Source organism: Limanda limanda, chromosome 9 (genome assembly GCF_963576545.1).
Source record: "Limanda limanda chromosome 9, fLimLim1.1, whole genome shotgun sequence".
Taxonomy (NCBI): domain Eukaryota; kingdom Metazoa; phylum Chordata; class Actinopteri; order Pleuronectiformes; family Pleuronectidae; genus Limanda; species Limanda limanda.
In genome coordinates, this window is record NC_083644.1 from 3591777 (window position 1) to 3610186 (window position 18410).

Consider the following 18410-nt stretch of genomic DNA (forward strand, 5'->3'; position numbering starts at 1 on the left):
TCACCCAGCTGTCCCATCACCTCAGATGGTTTGGCTATAAAAGGCCTTGATAGCTTGGTCTCTGCTCAGATGGGCCTCCATCACCTGTGTGACGCAAGAGGACAAAAGATGCCTTGTGGAGAAAACTCTAGAAGAGACACTTTGGAGGTTTATATTTCAGTCTCGGTCGTCACTCACACATTCATACAGTTGTTTGCATGTTTGTGTGGCATCAACTTTGCCTGAGAAGGAATCAGTGGGAACGGTGGTGTTCAGTCCGTGGACGATGTGGTCATCCATGGTGCGCATCACCTTCAGCACCTCCTGAGAAACCCACATTGGGACACAGAGACAGCCAGCAGCTTCAGGTCAACTCCAAACCATCCAAAACAAATATATATATGTTTATCATTCAAACAGTATTTGTGTGTGGCTCTGTTCTGGTGCACACGTGCAGAACTAGAGGCAGGGAGAGCACACTTTCACCTCCACCTCAACCTTCACCTCCACACCCTTCCGTGACAGAACATCTGAGGACACTGGGAGGATTTTGTCATGGTTGAAAACCGTTTTTCAAAGGAACACATGTGGGTGTTTCAGAGGTGTTGCTTCATCTTGATTTACATGGAACTGTTAAGAAATTATTTACTTATCAAATATAATGATGTAGTATCTCCAAATAATGACTTGTTACAAACTAATAATGAGTTAATCTCTTAAATAAATAATTGCTCGTTCAAAACCATTACTCAAAACAATGACTTTGTATATTAAAATAATGACAAAGTTATGAAATCATTATATTTGATGTACAATGTGTAATAAGAAGATATCATCACGTAAAAGCCATAACAACAAATACAAATAAGACGAATCAATGAAAAAGGATACAACATTGCACAAGTGCAAAAAATAATAATTAGCAATATGTAAGAATAAAGAGATGTGATTTAAAAGTAGTTTCTGAATCTGAGAGTAAAGAAAAACAAGTGATTAGTCTTCAAATTTAACAGACATGATTCTGTTCCAATCATTAATATTTTAAAAAGGGTTAATCAAAAAATAAATAGAAACTATTTTACTGGTCATTTGTGGTATTTGGAAGAGCAGTTGCAGGTCAGATAGTTTCTTTAAATTCTCCTGAATAAATGTTTCTCAGTTTCTTAGATTTCTGTTGCTGATACAGAGGAGAACTTAATCGAAACCAAACAAAACCACCAAAGACTGAATGGAAATAAACAGAATAGAAGTCGAAGCAACTGAGGCTGAAATATTATGACTTTTAGTTTCTAGTATGGGACAAACCGTTAAAACACAAGATCTTACATTTCCCATAATGCTCAATAGTGTGTTCCATTAGACTCTCCCTTTCATCCCTTTGTTTAAAAGTCCATACCTTCAGTTTGTCAAACAGACTTTATCACTGTTTTTGTTGCAACTACTTTAAACCACTACTAATAAACAATGTCACAAGGTGGACGTCTCAGGCTACATCCACACGACAATTATACAAAATGCATCACTGCGACTACTTTACACTACACCATAGTTTTTGCTCACCTAAATGGTGAAGTTTGGAAATGGCCCGGCCCCTGTTTTATTTTGAAAACTGTTGATGTGTGGACGACAGAAACGCAGACATTTGAAGACAATGACCCAGTCATCAACATTCACTTCCTGATTGGTTCTTATCAGTCCTGACTCAACTACCGGCAGTGAAGGCAAAGCGCTGTAAACACTTAATTTCAGAATATAGTTCCACCTTGTCGTCGTTCTGAAAAAACACATCTTACAGCTTTGAGGTTTTTTTTTTTTTTTTATATAAAAGACAGGACGTACTTTGGTCTGCTCCTTCCTGAGTTGTTTGATGACTGTCAGGTCCTCGCAGTCTTTTCCTCTTTCCTCACCCAGCTGTCCCATCACCTCAGATGTTTTGGCTATACAGGCCTTGATAGCTTGGTCTCTGCTCAGATGGGCCTCCATCACCTGTGTGACGCAAGAGGACAAAAGATGCCTTGTGGAGAAAACTCTAGAAGAGACACTTTGGAGGTTTATATTTCAGTCTCGGTCGTCACTCACACATTCATACAGTTGTTTGCATGTTTGTGAGGCATCAACTTTGCCTGAGAAAGAAAACTGTGGGAACGGTGGTGTTCAGTCCGTGGACGATGTGGTCATCCATGGTGCGCATCACCTTCAGCACCTCCTGAGAAACCCACAGTGGGACACAGAGACAGCCAGCAGCTTCAGGTCAACTCCAAACCATCCAAAACAAATATATATATGTTTATCATTCAAACAGTATTTGTGTGTGGCTCTGTTCTGGTGCACACGTGCAGAACTAGAGGCAGGGAGAGCACACTTTCACCTCCACCTCAACCTTCACCTCCACACCCTTCCGTGACAGAACATCTGAGGACACTGGGAGGATTTTGTCATGGTTGAAAACCGTTTTTCAAAGGAACACATGTGGGTGTGTCAGAGGTGTTGCTTCATCTTGATTTACATGGAACTGTTAAGAAATTATTTACTTATCAAATATAATGATGTAGTATCTCCAAATAATGACTTGTTACAAACTAATAATGAGTTAATCTCTTAAATAAATAATTGCTCGTTCAAAACCATTACTCAAAACAATGACTTTGTATATTAAAATAATGACAAAGTTATGAAATCATTATATTTGATGTACAATGTGTAATAAGAAGATATCATCACGTAAAAGCCATAACAACAAATACAAATAAGACGAATCAATGAAAAAGGAAACAACATTGCACAAGTGCAAAAAATAATAATTAGCAATATGTAAGAATAAAGAGATGTGATTTAAAAGTAGTTTCTGAATCTGAGAGTAAAGAAAAACAAGTGATTAGTCTTCAAATTTAACAGACATGATTCTGTTCCAATCATTAATATTTTAAAAAGGGTTAATCAAAAAATAAATAGAAACTATTTTACTGGTCATTTGTGGTATTTGGAAGAGCAGTTGCAGGTCAGATAGTTTCTTTAAATTCTCCTGAATAAATGTTTCTCAGTTTCTTAGATTTCTGTTGCTGATACAGAGGAGAACTTAATCGAAACCAAACAAAACCACCAAAGACTGAATGGAAATAAACAGAATAGAAGTCGAAGCAACTGAGGCTGAAATATTATGACTTTTAGTCTCTAGTATGGGACAAACCGTTAAAACACAAGATCTTACATTTCCCATAATGCTCAATAGTGTGTTCCATTAGACTCTCCTTTTCATCCCTTTGTTTAAAAGTCCATACCTTCAGTTTGTCAAACAGACTTTATCACTGTTTTTGTTGCAACTACTTTAAACCACTACTAATAAACAATGTCACAAGGTGGACGTCTCAGGCTACATCCACACGACAGTTATACACAATGCATCACTGCGACTACTTTACACTACACCCAAGTTTTTGTTCACCTAAATGGTGAAGTTTGGAAATGGCCCGGCCCCCATTTTAGTTTGAAAAATGTTGTAGTTTAGATGACAAAAACGCAGACATTTGAAGACAATGACCCAGTCATCAACATTCACTTCCTGATTGGTTCTTATCAGTCCTGACTCAACTACCGGCAGTGAAGGCAAAGCGCTGTAAACACTTAATTTCAGAATATAGTGCCACCTTGTCGTCGTTCTGAAAAAACACAACCTACAGCTTGGAGGGTTGTTTTTTTTTTATATAAAAGACAGGACGTACTTTGGTCTGCTCCTTCCTGAGTTGTTTGATGACTGTCAGGTCCTCTCAGTCTTTTCCTCTTTCCTCACCCAGCTGTCCCATCACCGCAGATGGTTTGGCTATAAAAGGCCTTGATAGCTTGGTCTCTGCTCAGATGGGCCTCCATCACCTGTGTGACGCAAAAGGACAAAAGATGCCTTGTGGAGAAAACTCTAGAAGAGACACTTTGGAGGTTTATATTTCAGTCTCGGTCGTCACTCACACATTCATACAGTTGTTTGCATGTTTGTGTGGCATCAACTTTGCCTGAGAAGGAAACTGTGGGCACGGTAGTGTTCAGTCCCTGGACGATGTGGTCATCCATGGTGCGCATCACCTTCAGCACCTCCTGAGAAACCCACAGTGGGACACAGAGACAGCCAGCAGCTTCAGGTCAACTCCAAACCATCCAAAACTGTTTACATGTTTATCATTCAAACTGTATTTGTGGTGTGGCTCTGTTCTGGTGCACACATGCAGAGCCGGAGGCAGGGAGAGCACACCTCCATCTCCACCTCCATCTCCACCTCCACACCCTTCTGTGACAGAACACCTGAGGACAATTGGAGGATTTTCTCATGGTTGAAAACCGCTTTTCAAAGGAAAACATGTGGGTGTGTCAGAGGTGTTGCTTATCTTGATTGCCATGGAACTGATAAGAAATGATTTAGTAATCAAATATAATGATGGAGTATCTACAAATATGACTTGTTACAAACAGATAATGAGTTAATTTCTTAAATAAATAATTGCTTGTTCAAAACTATTTCTCAAAACAATGACTTTGTATATTAAATTAATGACAAAGTTATGAAATCATTATATTTGATACACAATGTGCAATAAGAAGATATCATCACGTAAAAGCCATAAAAACAAATACAAATAAGACAAATCAATAAAAAAGGGGCAACATTGCACAAGAGCAAAAAATAATAATTAGCAATCTGTAAGAATAAAAAGATAACATCACATGTCAAAATGTGATTTAAAAGAAGTTACTGAATCTGGGGGTAAAGAAAAACATGTGATTAGTCTTTAAATTTAACAGACATAATTCTGTTCCAATCATTAATATTTTAATAAAAAAGGGTTAATCAAAAAATGAATAGAAACTATTTTACTGGTCATTTCTGGTATTTGGAAGAGCAGATGCAGGTCAGATAGTTTCATTAAATTCTCCTGAATAAATGTTTCTCAGTTTCTTAGATTTCTGTTGCTGATACAGAGGAGAACTTAATCAAAACCAAACAAAACCACCAAAGAGTGAAAGTAAATAAATAGAATAGAAGTCGAAGCAACTGAGGCTGAAATATTATGACTTTTAGTCTCTAGTATGGGACAAACCGTTAAAACACAAGATCTTACATTTCCCATAATGCTCAATAGTGTGTTCCATTAGACTCTCCTTTTCATCCCTTTGTTTAAAAGTCCAAACCTTCAGTTTGTAAAACAGACTTTATCACTGTTTTTGTTGCAACTACTTTAAACCACTACTAATGAACAATGTCACAAGGTGGACGTCTCAGGCTACATCCACACGACAGTTATACACAATGCATCACTGCGACTACTTTACACTACACCCAAGTTTTTGTTCACCTAAATGGTGAAGTTTGGAAATGGCCCGGCCCCCATTTTAGTTTGAAAAATGTTGTAGTTTAGATGACAAAAACGCAGACATTTGAAGACAATGACCCAGTCATCAACATTCACTTCCTGATTGGTTCTTATCAGTCCTGACTCAACTACCGGCAGTGAAGGCAAAGCGCTGTAAACACTTATTGTCAGAATATAGTTCCACCTTGTCGTCGTTCTGAAAAAACACAACCTACAGCTTTGAGGTGTTTTTCTTTTTATATAAAAGACATGACGTACTTTGGTCTGCTCCTTCCTGAGTTGTTTGATGACTGCCAGGTCCTCGCAGTCTTTAGCTCTTTCCTCACCCAGCTGTCCCATCACCGCAGATGTTTTGGCTATACAGGCCTTGATAGCTTGGTCTCTGCTCAGATGGGCCTCCATCACCTGTGTGACGCAAGAGGACAAAAGATGCATTGTGGAGAAAACTCTAGAAGAGACACTTTGGAGGTTTATATTTCAGTCTCGGTCGTCACTCACACATTCATACAGTTGTTTGCATGTTTGTGAGGCATCAACTTTGCCTGAGAAAGAAAACTGTGGGCACGGTGGTGTTCAGTCCCTGGACGATGTGGTCATCCATGGTGCGCATCACCTTCAGCACCTCCTGAGAAACCCACAGTGGGACACAGAGACAGCCAGCAGCTTCAGGTCAACTCCAAACCATCCAAAACTGTTTACATGTTTATCATTCAAACTGTATTTGTGGTGTGGCTCTGTTCTGGTGCACACATGCAGAGCCGGAGGCAGGGAGAGCACACCTCCATCTCCACCTCCATCTCCACCTCCACACCCTTCTGTGACAGAACACCTGAGGACAATTGGAGGATTTTCTCATGGTTGAAAACCGTTTTTCCAACGAAAACATGTGGGTGTGTCAGAGTTGTTGCTTCATCTTGATTTCCATGGAACTGATAAGAAATTATTTACTAATCAAATATAATGAGGGAGTATCTACAAATAATGACTTGTTACAAACAAATAATGAGTTAATTTCTTAAATAAATAATTGCTTGTTCAAAACTATTTCTCAAAACAATGACTTTGTATATTAAATTAATGACAAAGTTATGAAATCATTATATTTGATACACAATGTGCAATAAGAAGATATCATCACGTAAAAGCCATAACAACAAATACAAATAAGACGAATCAATAAAAAAGGGGCAACATTGCTTAAGAACAAAAAACAATAATTAGCAATCTGTAAGAGTAAAGAGATAACATCACATGTCAAAATGTGATTTAAAAGAAGTTACTGAATCTGGGGGTAAAGAAAAACATGTGATTAGTCTTTAAATTTAACAGACATGATTCTGTTCCAATCATTAATATTTTAATAAAAAAGGGTTAATAAAAAGATGAATAGAAACTATTTTACTGGTCATTTGTGGTATTTGTCAAACAGACTTTATCACTGTTTTTGTTGCAACTACTTTAAACCACTACTAATGAACAATGTCACAAGGTGGACGTCTCAGGCTACATCCACACGACAATTATACACAATGCATCACTGTGACTACTTTAAACTACACCCAAGTTTTTGCTGACCTAAATGGTGAAGTTTCGAAATGGCCCCGGCCCCCGTTTTAGTTTAAAAACTGTTGTAGTGTGGACGACAGAAACGCAGACATTTGAAGACAATGACCCAGTCATCAACATTCACTTCCTGATTGGTTCTTATCAGTCCTGACTCAACTACCGGCAGTGAAGGCAAAGCGCTGTAAACACTTATTGTCAGAATATAGTTCCACCTTGTCGTTCTGAAAAAACACATCTTACAGCTTTGAGGTGTTTTTCTTTTTATATAAAAGACAGGACGTACTTTGGTCTGCTCCTTCCTGAGTTGTTTGATGACTGTCAGGTCCTCGCAGTCTTTAGCTCTTTCCTCACCCAGCTGTCCCATCACCGCAGATGGTTTGGCTATAAAGGCCTTGATAGCTTGGTCTCTGCTCAGATGGGCCTCCATCACCTGTGTGACTCACAAGGAAAAAAGATGCCTTGTGGAGAAAACTCTAGAAGAGACACTTTGGAGGTTTATATTTCAGTCTCGGTCGTCACTCACAGATTCACACAGTTGTTTGCATGTTTGTGTGGCAAATCAAAGCATTCTGTACTTCTGTTTCGGCAAGAATCCAGCTCCATACAAGAATGTCCTTCTTCGTTGTTCACATTTGAAAGACGCACGATGAATAGTAATATTAATAATATTAATAATCTGTACTCATAGAGCACTTTTCATAACATATGTTGCAAAGTGCTTCACAAGGGCAGCATAAAAACAGGTTGTACAAAATCAACAAGGTATATAAATACAAGTTCTGTCTGAGATTCTAAATAAAAGTGATAAAGATAAATGAATACACTTCATCATCGCTTCATTAGCCATCGCACAAAGACGTTGTGCAAACCATTCCTCAGAATTGTGTCGGTTGCATTTTTTTCCACTGGTGCCAGTTGGCCTATAACGTTGTTTTGTTTCCAGCAGTCAGTGATTTATTGTCCAGTCACACCCACCCACACACACATATAAACTGGTGTACGTGTTCCTCTCCTGACGGCTCAACCTCCAGGTTCACATTCTCTGCTTCCACATCTTTTCATCTCTCAGGTATTTTGCGTAGATAATTCTATCTGATTTGACGTTTTGGGGATTTTTCTCTCGCTGCGAGAGAATGTTTGTTATGATTTGGCGACACAGACAACTAAAATTGAGTTTGGTTCAATCCCAACTCATCTGGTCGTCTCAGGGGTCTTGGCACATTTTGTTCCCCAAAAAATTGTTATAGAATCAAGTGGCAATCAGGTGCATTTCTGTGCATTTCGGATTTAAAAATATATATGTCTAAAAAGTAGTTTTTTTTCATTACAGGACAACTGTTCATCCTCAGCCATGGGCAACATCAGCGTCGTCGAATCAATCGATTGCCTTTCCTTGGATCTGCTCCGGACTCTGAGCCGTGAAAAGTACCCATCTGGGAATATGTTGGTGTCTCCTCTGAGCATCACTTCAGCTCTGGCTATGGTCTACCTGGGAGCCAGAGGAGACACAGCTGCTCAAATGGAAAAGGTACATCACACCATGTCTCTGTTACCTGTCATTCAGAGAGTCAGAGCTGTGGGACTAGTTGGTTACGATGGAGCAGACTGAACAGTGTTTCTAAACCATCTGTTCTTCTGACTCTAGATAAATCCCCTGACACAAGGTCCAGTATGTGCTGCTCTCTGACAGCAGGACATTGAACTGACAGTTGAGTTCAGTTAATTAAACCAGTTTGCTTTCGGAACAGAAGAACAAATCTTACAGTTTCTTATTTGTCTCATCTCAGTGTTAAAAATGTGCAGATTTTAATCTGCAGTGTTTCTACAGAAGAAATATCTATAAACAGATTCTGCGTGTGAATATGTAGAATTTGCAGGTGAGAGATGAGATTTTGTCGCCTTCTGATTTCTACATTTTACAGACATTTTACAAGTGGGCTGGCAGGAAAACTTCCAGAAAATGTTCTGAGCAACTGACTGGAGATTAGCTTCCTCACCTACAGACCCTGGACTCTTAGGTGCACATCTGAAAGCATTTAAATGTCTTGTGTCAATCCCAACTTCCACACAGGCCCTGTCATACACCAGGGTTATAGACGTCCACGCCGAACTCAAGAAGTTAATCGAAGACATCAACTCACCATCATACAATCTGAAAACAGCCAATCGTCTGTATGGGGACAAAACCGAAAAGTTCCTATCTGTGAGTTAAAAATTTTCGCTTATCACAGCAGAAATTTAAACTTAAATAGATCTTTTTTTTTTCTTCCTTGAAAGTATAACATGATATCTGGTCTCTCCAGGCATACCACGAAGACGTGCGTAAGTACTACAAGGCCGACCTGAAGATTGTGGATTTCATCGGGGCCACGGAGGCGAGCAGAGTGGAGATCAACACCTGGGTCGAGCAGCAGACAGGAAGTACGACTTTACACATGAATATAATGAAAAAGGGAATAAATCTTTCTACATTGTTCTGAATTGTCAGGTTTTCTGTTACATTTCAGATAAAATAAAAGATATCCTGAAGCCGGGGACAGTCTCTGCAGAGATGAAACTGGTTCTGGTCAATGCCATCTACTTGAAGGCAGACTGGATGAACCGCTTTTATAAAGTAGACACCAAAGACATGTATTTTAAAGTCAGCCAGGTAAAAAAACACTTATTTATGTCCCTTAGCACCTCAAACTAGAGTAGATAGTCACTTAATCACAGTGGAATTATTAGCTAGATCGACATTTTAATAGTTGTTTGTGTTTCTGTGTGTCAGACTGAGAGCAAACCAGTCCAGATGATGTTCCAGAAGAAGAATCTGCCCTACAACTACATCCCTGACCACGCTCTGCAGATCCTGGAGCTGCCGTATGAGAAGGAGGTGCTCAGCATGTTCATCCTGTTGCCTGAAGAGTCCACAGACGGTTCCGACCCTCTGCTGAAGGTACACAGAGTAAAATCAAAAGATTTATTCATGTTGAGAAGCTCAGATAAAACCTGCAGCTCACTCCCCGTCGAGCACCTAACAGCAGACAGACAAAGATGGAGACCAGCTGGTGAAGGAAGTTCAACATCTATGCACTAAAAAGCCAGATATTTTCCTCAGGAGTTGGTAGAGACCAAAATGGTAAAACTATTACATGTGTATAAAATTCATCTTACACTCTACCAGCTTGTGCAATGTTATTTGTCTTTAACAGAAACGGTGTTGTTTACTAAAACAGGGAAGTTTAGCTTAAACGTGGCAAAAGCAGCTCAATAAAGTGTTTTTTAAGGGGGTGGAATATACAACAATATGGAGAATATCCCTTGTACTGCACTTATCAATGGCTTCCACCAGTTGATGTTAGCGGATGTAAGCGACCACCAGCAGATGTTAGGGACATAACTTCTGTTGTGTACTTAAGCAACATCAGATGTTTCAGTCTTTTAATCAGAAAAGAGCCTCTTCTTAGTTTTTAGAGACGTGATCAAATGTGTTTGCTCTGTTCCAGCTTGAGAAGGAGCTGACTAAGAAGAGGCTGGAGGAATGGACCGACAAGAGAAACATGTCAGTCAACGCAGATGTCCACGTTCACCTGCCAAAGTTCAAGCTGGAGGAGAACTACGAGCTGAAGGAGCTTCTGTCTGACCTGGGCATGACGAAAGTGTTCCGCAAGTCAGAGGCCGACCTGTCTGGCATGAGCAATGGAAAAATCTTCCTGTCTGAGGTGGCCCATAAGGCCTTCGTGGAGGTGAACGAGGAGGGCACGGAGGCGGCTGCGGTCACAGCAAATGTCATGGTAGGTTGCCGTGGGCCGAGCGAGCGCAAGGATCTGTTGTTCACAGCAGACCACCCCTTCCTCTTCTTCATCAGGCACAATAAAACCAAGACCATCCTCTTCCTCGGCAGAATCTCGTCTCCTCAGTAGACAGAACCAGGAGAGGAAGATATTCAAATAAAAGCTTAATCCTTTAAAGGTGGGCTTTATTTTCGGGGGGATTTATGCTAATTAGCTTGTTTTTTTTCTTCTGTTTTTGCACAGAAATTATAGAGGAAGATATTAATTAATGAAGAGGGCTTAATCCTTTAAATGTGGGATTTATTTTCTGGGATTTATGCTAATTAGCTTGTTTTTTTCTTCTGTTTTTGCACAGAAATTATAGAGGAAGATATTAATTAATGAAAAGGGCTTAATCCTTTAAAGGTGGGCTTTATTTTCTGGGGTTTATGCTAATTAGCTGGGTTTTTTCTTCTGTTTTTGCACAGAAATTAAAGAGGAAGATATTAATAAATGAAAGGGCTTAATCCTTTAAATGTGGGCTTTATTTTCTGGGATTTATGCCAATTAGCTTGTTTTTTTCTGTTTTTGCACTGAATTATGGATGAAGATATTAATTAATAAAGAATATTTTTGATCCAACAATGATTTGTGTGTTGATTTTGGAAAGACAATTTCTGGAGTTTGTGTTTCACATGTGAAGAAGCAGCAGGATATCGTCCGGGTCAGATTCGTTCACAGCAATAGAAGCTGTGCAATATTGAACATGTTTAAAATGGTTCTCATAAGTAAGGTATAAATGTGCAGTTTATTTCCTGCTGTAATATAATTACGTAACATGTAAACCAAAGAAAGAATAATGATGATGAAGAAGTGAACCAGCATTTTTTGTACTCAGAATGTATTCATGCAGTTTATAGCAGACAGGCGGATCCCTCTCAGGCCGACCTATCCCAGGATTCATTGCTGCTTTTCACAGAGATAATGGCGGCAGATAAAGACCAAAACATCTGATGCTGATACTTGAAAATTAAAATGTTTGTATCATGCTTTCAACTCACCAAGGGACCTGATCTGGGCCAGATTGTTACTGAGCCCGGGACATTCTGCTCTGAGTGTCGTACACAATGCACACGGAGAAAGACCATCAGACGAGGGCCGGACCTGTTTTTCATGAAAGACACAAGCTCTGCAAACCCAGCACACGACGGCTCACATGCAAACACACATGTTGTGCAGTGTGCACAGAGGTACACACTCACTGATGCCCCGACATATTGGGAACCCCCCCGGCCCCTCCAATCCTTCACACTGACAACAACTCAGCAACCTCGACAGACGAGTGTAACTGTAGAACTTTGATCCGATGCACTTTTCCATTTGGCCCAGAACAAAGCAAGACTCTTATTTTAGTTTGTCGCAGATTGAGTTGCATTTAGTTTTGCATCAAAATTCTACTTGAATCAGCATTGGACTCGGTCGAATTTACGTTTATCTCTCACTGGTGTCAGGAACTCAATCCCGACACCAGAACTCAATCTCCCAGGGAGATCCCAGGGAGACACAGAGGTGTGAACACTGAGCGGGGACACAAGTTTCAACCACTTTTAGTCACACTGGGCCCCATGACCCACGAGGTCACCAGACCAATATTAGCCAAGTCCCCTCTCTCGTCTCACTCTTTTGACTCATTCTCTTCCACTCAACTCTCCAGGAGGAGAAGTGTGGCTTCTCCAGCTCACCTCCCTTTCTGCTCAACTTCCATGGAGGAGAGCTGCAGCTTTCCACCAGCCCAGCGAAGGAATCTTCCTCGCCGCATAATCTACCAACCTTCAAGCAGGCCTGCCTGGAGCAGACTGCGAAAACCTTCCAAAAGGAAGCGACGCGAGAGCCTGCCTAAGAACTTCAGCACAAGAGCTGCATCGCACAGCAGAACCACAAACACAGGAGCCTCAAACCAGCAAGACGCATCACTGGACTTCAAACAGCACATCAACCTTTTTCCCCTTTTCATGTATAAAACAGAACTGGGCTTAATAATCATACTAGGCTAAGCAAAGACTGTTTATTGGATTAGTTATGTTGTGCTATTCAGTCTTTCATTGAATGCAACTAGCTATTTTCCCTAACCTACATGCATACTCACATACACATATTTATATAGTAAGTACACTTTTAGTCGTTTGTGTTTTTATACTCTATTATCTTCATAATAAATGCTTTTCTGTCACAAATGTTGTTTTCGTTAATGATGCATAGGTGTGAATTTCGACAACCTCAAACTGTCAAGAACTCTATATCCTTCAACTTTGCTAACTATCTAAATCAGGGTTTTCCAAACTTTTTTTCCCGAGGGCCACATACAGAAAAATATACGAAGGATTGGGCCACTCACTAGCTGGAGGTTTATTGCCTCACTTCTAATGCACTAATATTGACAAAATGCAGGTAAATTACGTTTAATAATTGAACATGTTCGAAGAAAAAAAGCCTCCATCATAGCTCTCCATTAATAGATTTTAATTTTTTTTTTTTTTACAACTTTATTTATCATTTTTCCATATTGAAAACATTTACATCATTAGTTATGCATTTCTTACAAAAGTTGCGCACCCGCCCCCCTCCCCCCACCCCAACCAGGTGGCATCCCCACAAATAAATCCACAAAAACACTCACGTATCACACTGACAGACAGAACACCAAAAGAAGAAAGCAAATATAGACAAATACAAAAAAGAGACAGGCCAAAGGAAAAAAATAAATAAAAATAATAATAATAATAAATAAATAAATTTAAAAAAAATACTCAAACCAATCTATGTTGATCATTATGTTCATAACACCAACATCCAGGACCTTTAACATAAGAAAAAAGTCCCAACAGTCAGAATATAAGCATTGAGAAGACTAGGAAGGCAATCAGAGAAGGAAAGAGGGAAAGATAAATACATATTAAATAAGAACAAGGATTCAGGCAAAAGGCAAGCTCTTGATATGTGTCATGAACTGTGACCAGGTTCTGTCGTATTTAACCTCCGACCCGTGTACTGTATATCTAATTTTTTCCAGAGCCAATCCCAACATCACCTCTCTAATCCAATGAACATAGGCAGGAGGATTCTTCCCCTTCCAATTCAGCAGAATCAGACGTCGGGCATGCAATGATGCAAAGGCAATTGCATTTTTATGGAGACGGGACAGCTTTAGCTCCTCCCTTACTACACCAAAGATAGCTATCAAAGGGTCAGGCTGCAGTGTTTTGCCAGATATTGCTGAGAGTGATTGGAAGACTGAGGACCAGAAGCCATACAAAGATGGACATGACCAAAACATGTGTCCTAAAGAAACAGGAGAATATTGACATCTAGGACAGTTAGGTGTAACATTAGGGTATAATTTAGACAGTCTATCGTTAGAATAATGCAACCTGTGGACAACCTTAAATTGAATCAAGCCATGTCTGATACAGAAAGATGACGTGTGTATACGCTGTATGGTATTTTTCCAGGTGTCTTCTGGTATTACTTCTCCAACCTCTCCCTCCCATGCTGCCTTAATTTTGTCCCACGAATGAGGGCAGCCATCCAGAATTAAAGCATATATTTTTGATATTGCTCCTTTATTGAGTGGATTAACATTAAGAACTGAATACAGTTAGTCTTTAGAGGGTGGGGATGGGTACCCTGGGAAAAATTTAGAGGCAAAACTTCGAACCTGAAGAAATCTGAAGTAATGAGACTTTGGTAAATTATGATCTTCACATAAAAATTTAAATGATGCAAAGCCATCATCGGTAAAGAGATCTTGAAAGTAGACCAAGCCCCTTCTGTGCCAAACTGCAAATGCCTGATCCATTTGAGATGGTGCAAAAAGAAAATTAAACATTATTGGGGAGAAGCTACATATATTTGTCAAATTAAAATGTTTTCTGAACTGACGCCAGATCTTAATCGAATTTTGGACCACCAAATTTGAGTTCAAATCAGGCGCTTTGATATTTAGTGTGAGGGGGGCAGTTAGGATCGAAATCGGGGAAACTGGGAGTGTTGCACTCAGCTCCATATCCGTCCAGACTGGACCCTCCTTATCTGCGAACATGGTGATCCAATATGTCAGCTTGACAATATTAGCTGCCCAATAGTAGAATAAAAAATTAGGTAAACCCAAGCCACCGTCAGATTTAACTCTCTCCAGGCTTGCCTTCTTTATACGTGCAGGTTTTTTATTCCATATGAACACAGAAATAAAGCGATCCAGTCGAGCAAAATAGGATTTTGGGAGAAAAATGGGAATCATTTGGAATAAATAAAGAAACCTGGGCATTACAGTCATCTTCACTACATTTATCCGCCCTGCCAATGAGAGTGGAAGATTCGACCACCTATCCAAATCAGTTTTAGTACGGTCTAAAATCGACCTATAATTATACTGAAAAATAGCTTTAATTGAACCTGCTATTTCTATTCCCAGATAGGTAAATTTGTCATTTTCAATTTTAAAAGGCAAATTTTCATAAGTGATCTGTTTTGCCAGATTATTCAGTGGAAATAATAAAGATTTTGACAAATTAACTTTATACCCTGATATGCTACTGAACTTTTGCAACCAGTGGAGAAGGTAGGGCATGCTCTCAGTTGGATCTGATATTTGCAAAAGCAGATCATCAGCATAAAGCAAAGTTTTATGGTTTGTTTAACCCCTGGATATACTTTTTATCCTGTCATCTGATCTAATAGCAATCGCCAGTGGTTCAATTGCAATGTCAAACAGGAAAGGCGACAGACAACAACCCTGTCTTGTACCTCTGTGGAGTGAAAAATATTCCGAAATCAGGCCATTTGTCCTGACTGCCGCCATGGGTGTTGAATATAGGACTTTGATCCACTTACAAAAAGTGGGCCCCATTCCAAATTTTTCTAGAGCTGCGAAAAGATAGGTCCATTCAATTCTATCAAACGCCTTTTCAGCGTCAAGGCTTAGAATAACTTCAGGTTGTACTGTTGAATGGGGGGAAAATAACACATTAAATAATCTTCTCACATTAAAAAATGATTGCCGCCCAGGAATGAAGCCTGTTTGGTCCTCATTAATAATGGTAGGAATAACAGGGTCTAATCGTTGTGCAAGGGTTTTAGTTAAAATTTTATAGTCACAGCACAGAAGACTTATTGGCCTATATGAGCTACACTGTACAGGATCCTTATCTTTTTTTAGTAAAACTGAAATTGTGGCCTGGGTAAGCGTTTGCGGCAATCTTCCATTGGCCAAAGATTCGTCATAGACTGATTTAAGGATAGGTGCGAGTTTTGAAGAAAATTCCTTGTAAAACTCTGTGGGGAATCCATCCGGACCTGGCGCCCTTCCTGTTCGAGACAATCTGATGGCACTCGCTATTTCCTCAAGCGACAATGGCTGCTCTAAAGATGACTGATCATCTGGAGAAAGCCTTGGGGTATCCAGAGAATCAAGAAACGAGTAAATCTCAGATGAGCTACTATCTACCTCTGACTGATATAGAGTAGAATAATATTGCTTAAACTGGTCATTAATGACTCTGGGACTGCGAGATATCGAGTCAGCGCCTGTATTAATTCCTGGGATCATTTGTTCAGTTGACTGCTGTTTAAGTTGAAGTGCAAGGATTCTCCCCGCTTTATCTCCATGCTCATAATATGCCTGTCTGGATTTAAAAATATTTTTCTCGGCTTTCCATGTCATAAGCTTATTGAATTCAGTTTGCAACAGTAATTTCTCCTTAAAAAGATCTGGTGTGGGCGAAAGAGCATAACGCCTATCAATATCTGCAATTTTGTCAGCAAGTTCTTTAAGTTGTTTGGAACGCTCCTTATTCCTATGTGCCACATAAGAGATAACTTGGCCCCTAATGTAGGCTTTCATAGACTCCCACAAAATTCCCCTTGAAACATCCTGAGTATCATTAATTTCCAAAAAGAAGTCAATCTGATTGTTGAGAAATGTTCTAAAATGTTTACATAAAAGAAGCTGGGGATCTAACCGCCAAGTTCGTTGGGGCGCTACATTGGCTGGAAAAACTAGATCCATCTGCACTGGGCTGTGGTCTGATAGCACTATACTGTGATATTTGCTGCTGGAAATTAAGGGGAGTAGCTGGTTATCGACAATAAAATAATCAATCCTGGAATAACTATGATGAACGGCGGAAAAGAAGGAGAATTGCTTCGTAGATGGATTTTTTGTCCGCCAGGGGTCTGATAAGCCATAAGAGCGGAGAAGGGAATTAATAACCACTGCGGCTGATGAGAGAGAATTATTTGCCCTTACACTCGACCTGTCTATCTGGGTATGAAGGACGCAGTTGAAGTCTCCACCTAAAATTAACTTGTAGGAATTAAGGTCCGGATGAGTTGAAAAAAAATTAAGAAAGAATTGTGCATTGTCCCAGTTTGGTCCATAAATGTTAGCCAATATTAATGGTGTATTAAATAGCTTGCCCACTACAGCAATATATCTGCCATTAGCATCTGATATTACTTCAGAGTGTTCAAATGGTATCCCCTTTCTAATCAGGATTGCTGTTCCCCTGGCTTTGTAATTAAAACGTGAATGATATATTTGTCCAATCCACTTACACCTTAGTCTTTTTTGGGAATTAATATTTAAATGTGTCTCCTGTAGCAATATGACATCAGGTTTTAATGATTTCAGATGACTAAATATTTTGCTCCGTTTAACCATGTTATTCAGGCCTTTGACGTTCCAGCTAATGAACGAAATTGCTCCTTGTTGATTATTTGCATTATTCAGAATCATAGAGCAACAATTTGTAGTGAACCGGTCCTGCATGTTGGCTATATCTGAGTACTTTAGTGCATGTTTGAGTCAAACCATAAACCACAAATGAAACCAAAAGAAAACGGACAAAAACAAACAAATAGACATATATAAACCCCTTACCATCCTGGACTCCCGGGCTGGTCTTCCTTAAACCTGAGACTGCCCTGAAAACTCTCCTCTCTCTTCTAAGCATATAACACGTCTACACTAACTTAAACTCTTGCATGAACTCTGCAAAGGCAGAACAAAATGTAAAAGGGCTTTCCTCTCGATACTATTCTTGCTGCGTGTGTGCTGGCACCATTTGTTCACAGGCTGATAAGGTTCTTAACACTTACAGTTGGAAGATTACCCCACAAGAAAAAAAAAAAAGAGTAAAATCAACTAGAATTAGTACTACTTGTGGTGGGTGAATTAAACAAATTTTTTATATTTTCATTTATATTCCTCAGATGACTGAAAAATGTCACTTAAACTTGTCCATAGTCCAAACATAAAATGCATCCAACTGCAGTGTGGTGATGTCCATCAGTCAACAACAAAAAAAACCAACTCAGCATGTGCAGACTAGTGCAATGTTAACACGCAGCATATGATACCTGTATGGCCCCGTGAATTAACTGTCACTCTCCCTCCATCTCCCGTGGGTGCAGGTTGGTCTCGATGTAGTGCTTTGCCTTGACCGGGTCATCGAAAGATCCCCGCTCACCAGCTGAGCTCGTGATCTTCAGTGTGGCTGGAAAAAGGAGACCGTATTTCACGCCCGCACACCGGCGAAGCAATCCCCTCACCTCGGTGAAAGCGGCCCTCTTTTTTCTGACGGCGGCTGAGTAATCTGGGTAGATGTAGAAACGCTTGCCTTTGTGGGTGATGGGACCTGCACCCATGGCCTTTCGAAGAATATCCACTTTCTCCTGATAGTAGTGGAACTTGATG

At 39.8% G+C, this 18410-nt stretch overlaps 1 protein-coding gene across 1 annotated transcript; it reads left to right on the plus strand.

The window, feature by feature from the left end:
* Positions 1 to 8253: 8253 nt before the first annotated feature.
* On the plus strand, positions 8254 to 10855 carry LOC133010536 (leukocyte elastase inhibitor-like). The gene is made up of 6 exons (XM_061078124.1): positions 8254 to 8430; positions 8974 to 9105; positions 9206 to 9323; positions 9410 to 9552; positions 9673 to 9840; positions 10391 to 10855. Exons 1-6 carry the CDS (start codon positions 8254 to 8256, stop codon positions 10805 to 10807), a joined length of 1155 nt encoding a protein of 384 aa, XP_060934107.1. The 3' UTR covers positions 10808 to 10855.
* Positions 10856 to 18410: the final 7555 nt, after the last annotated feature.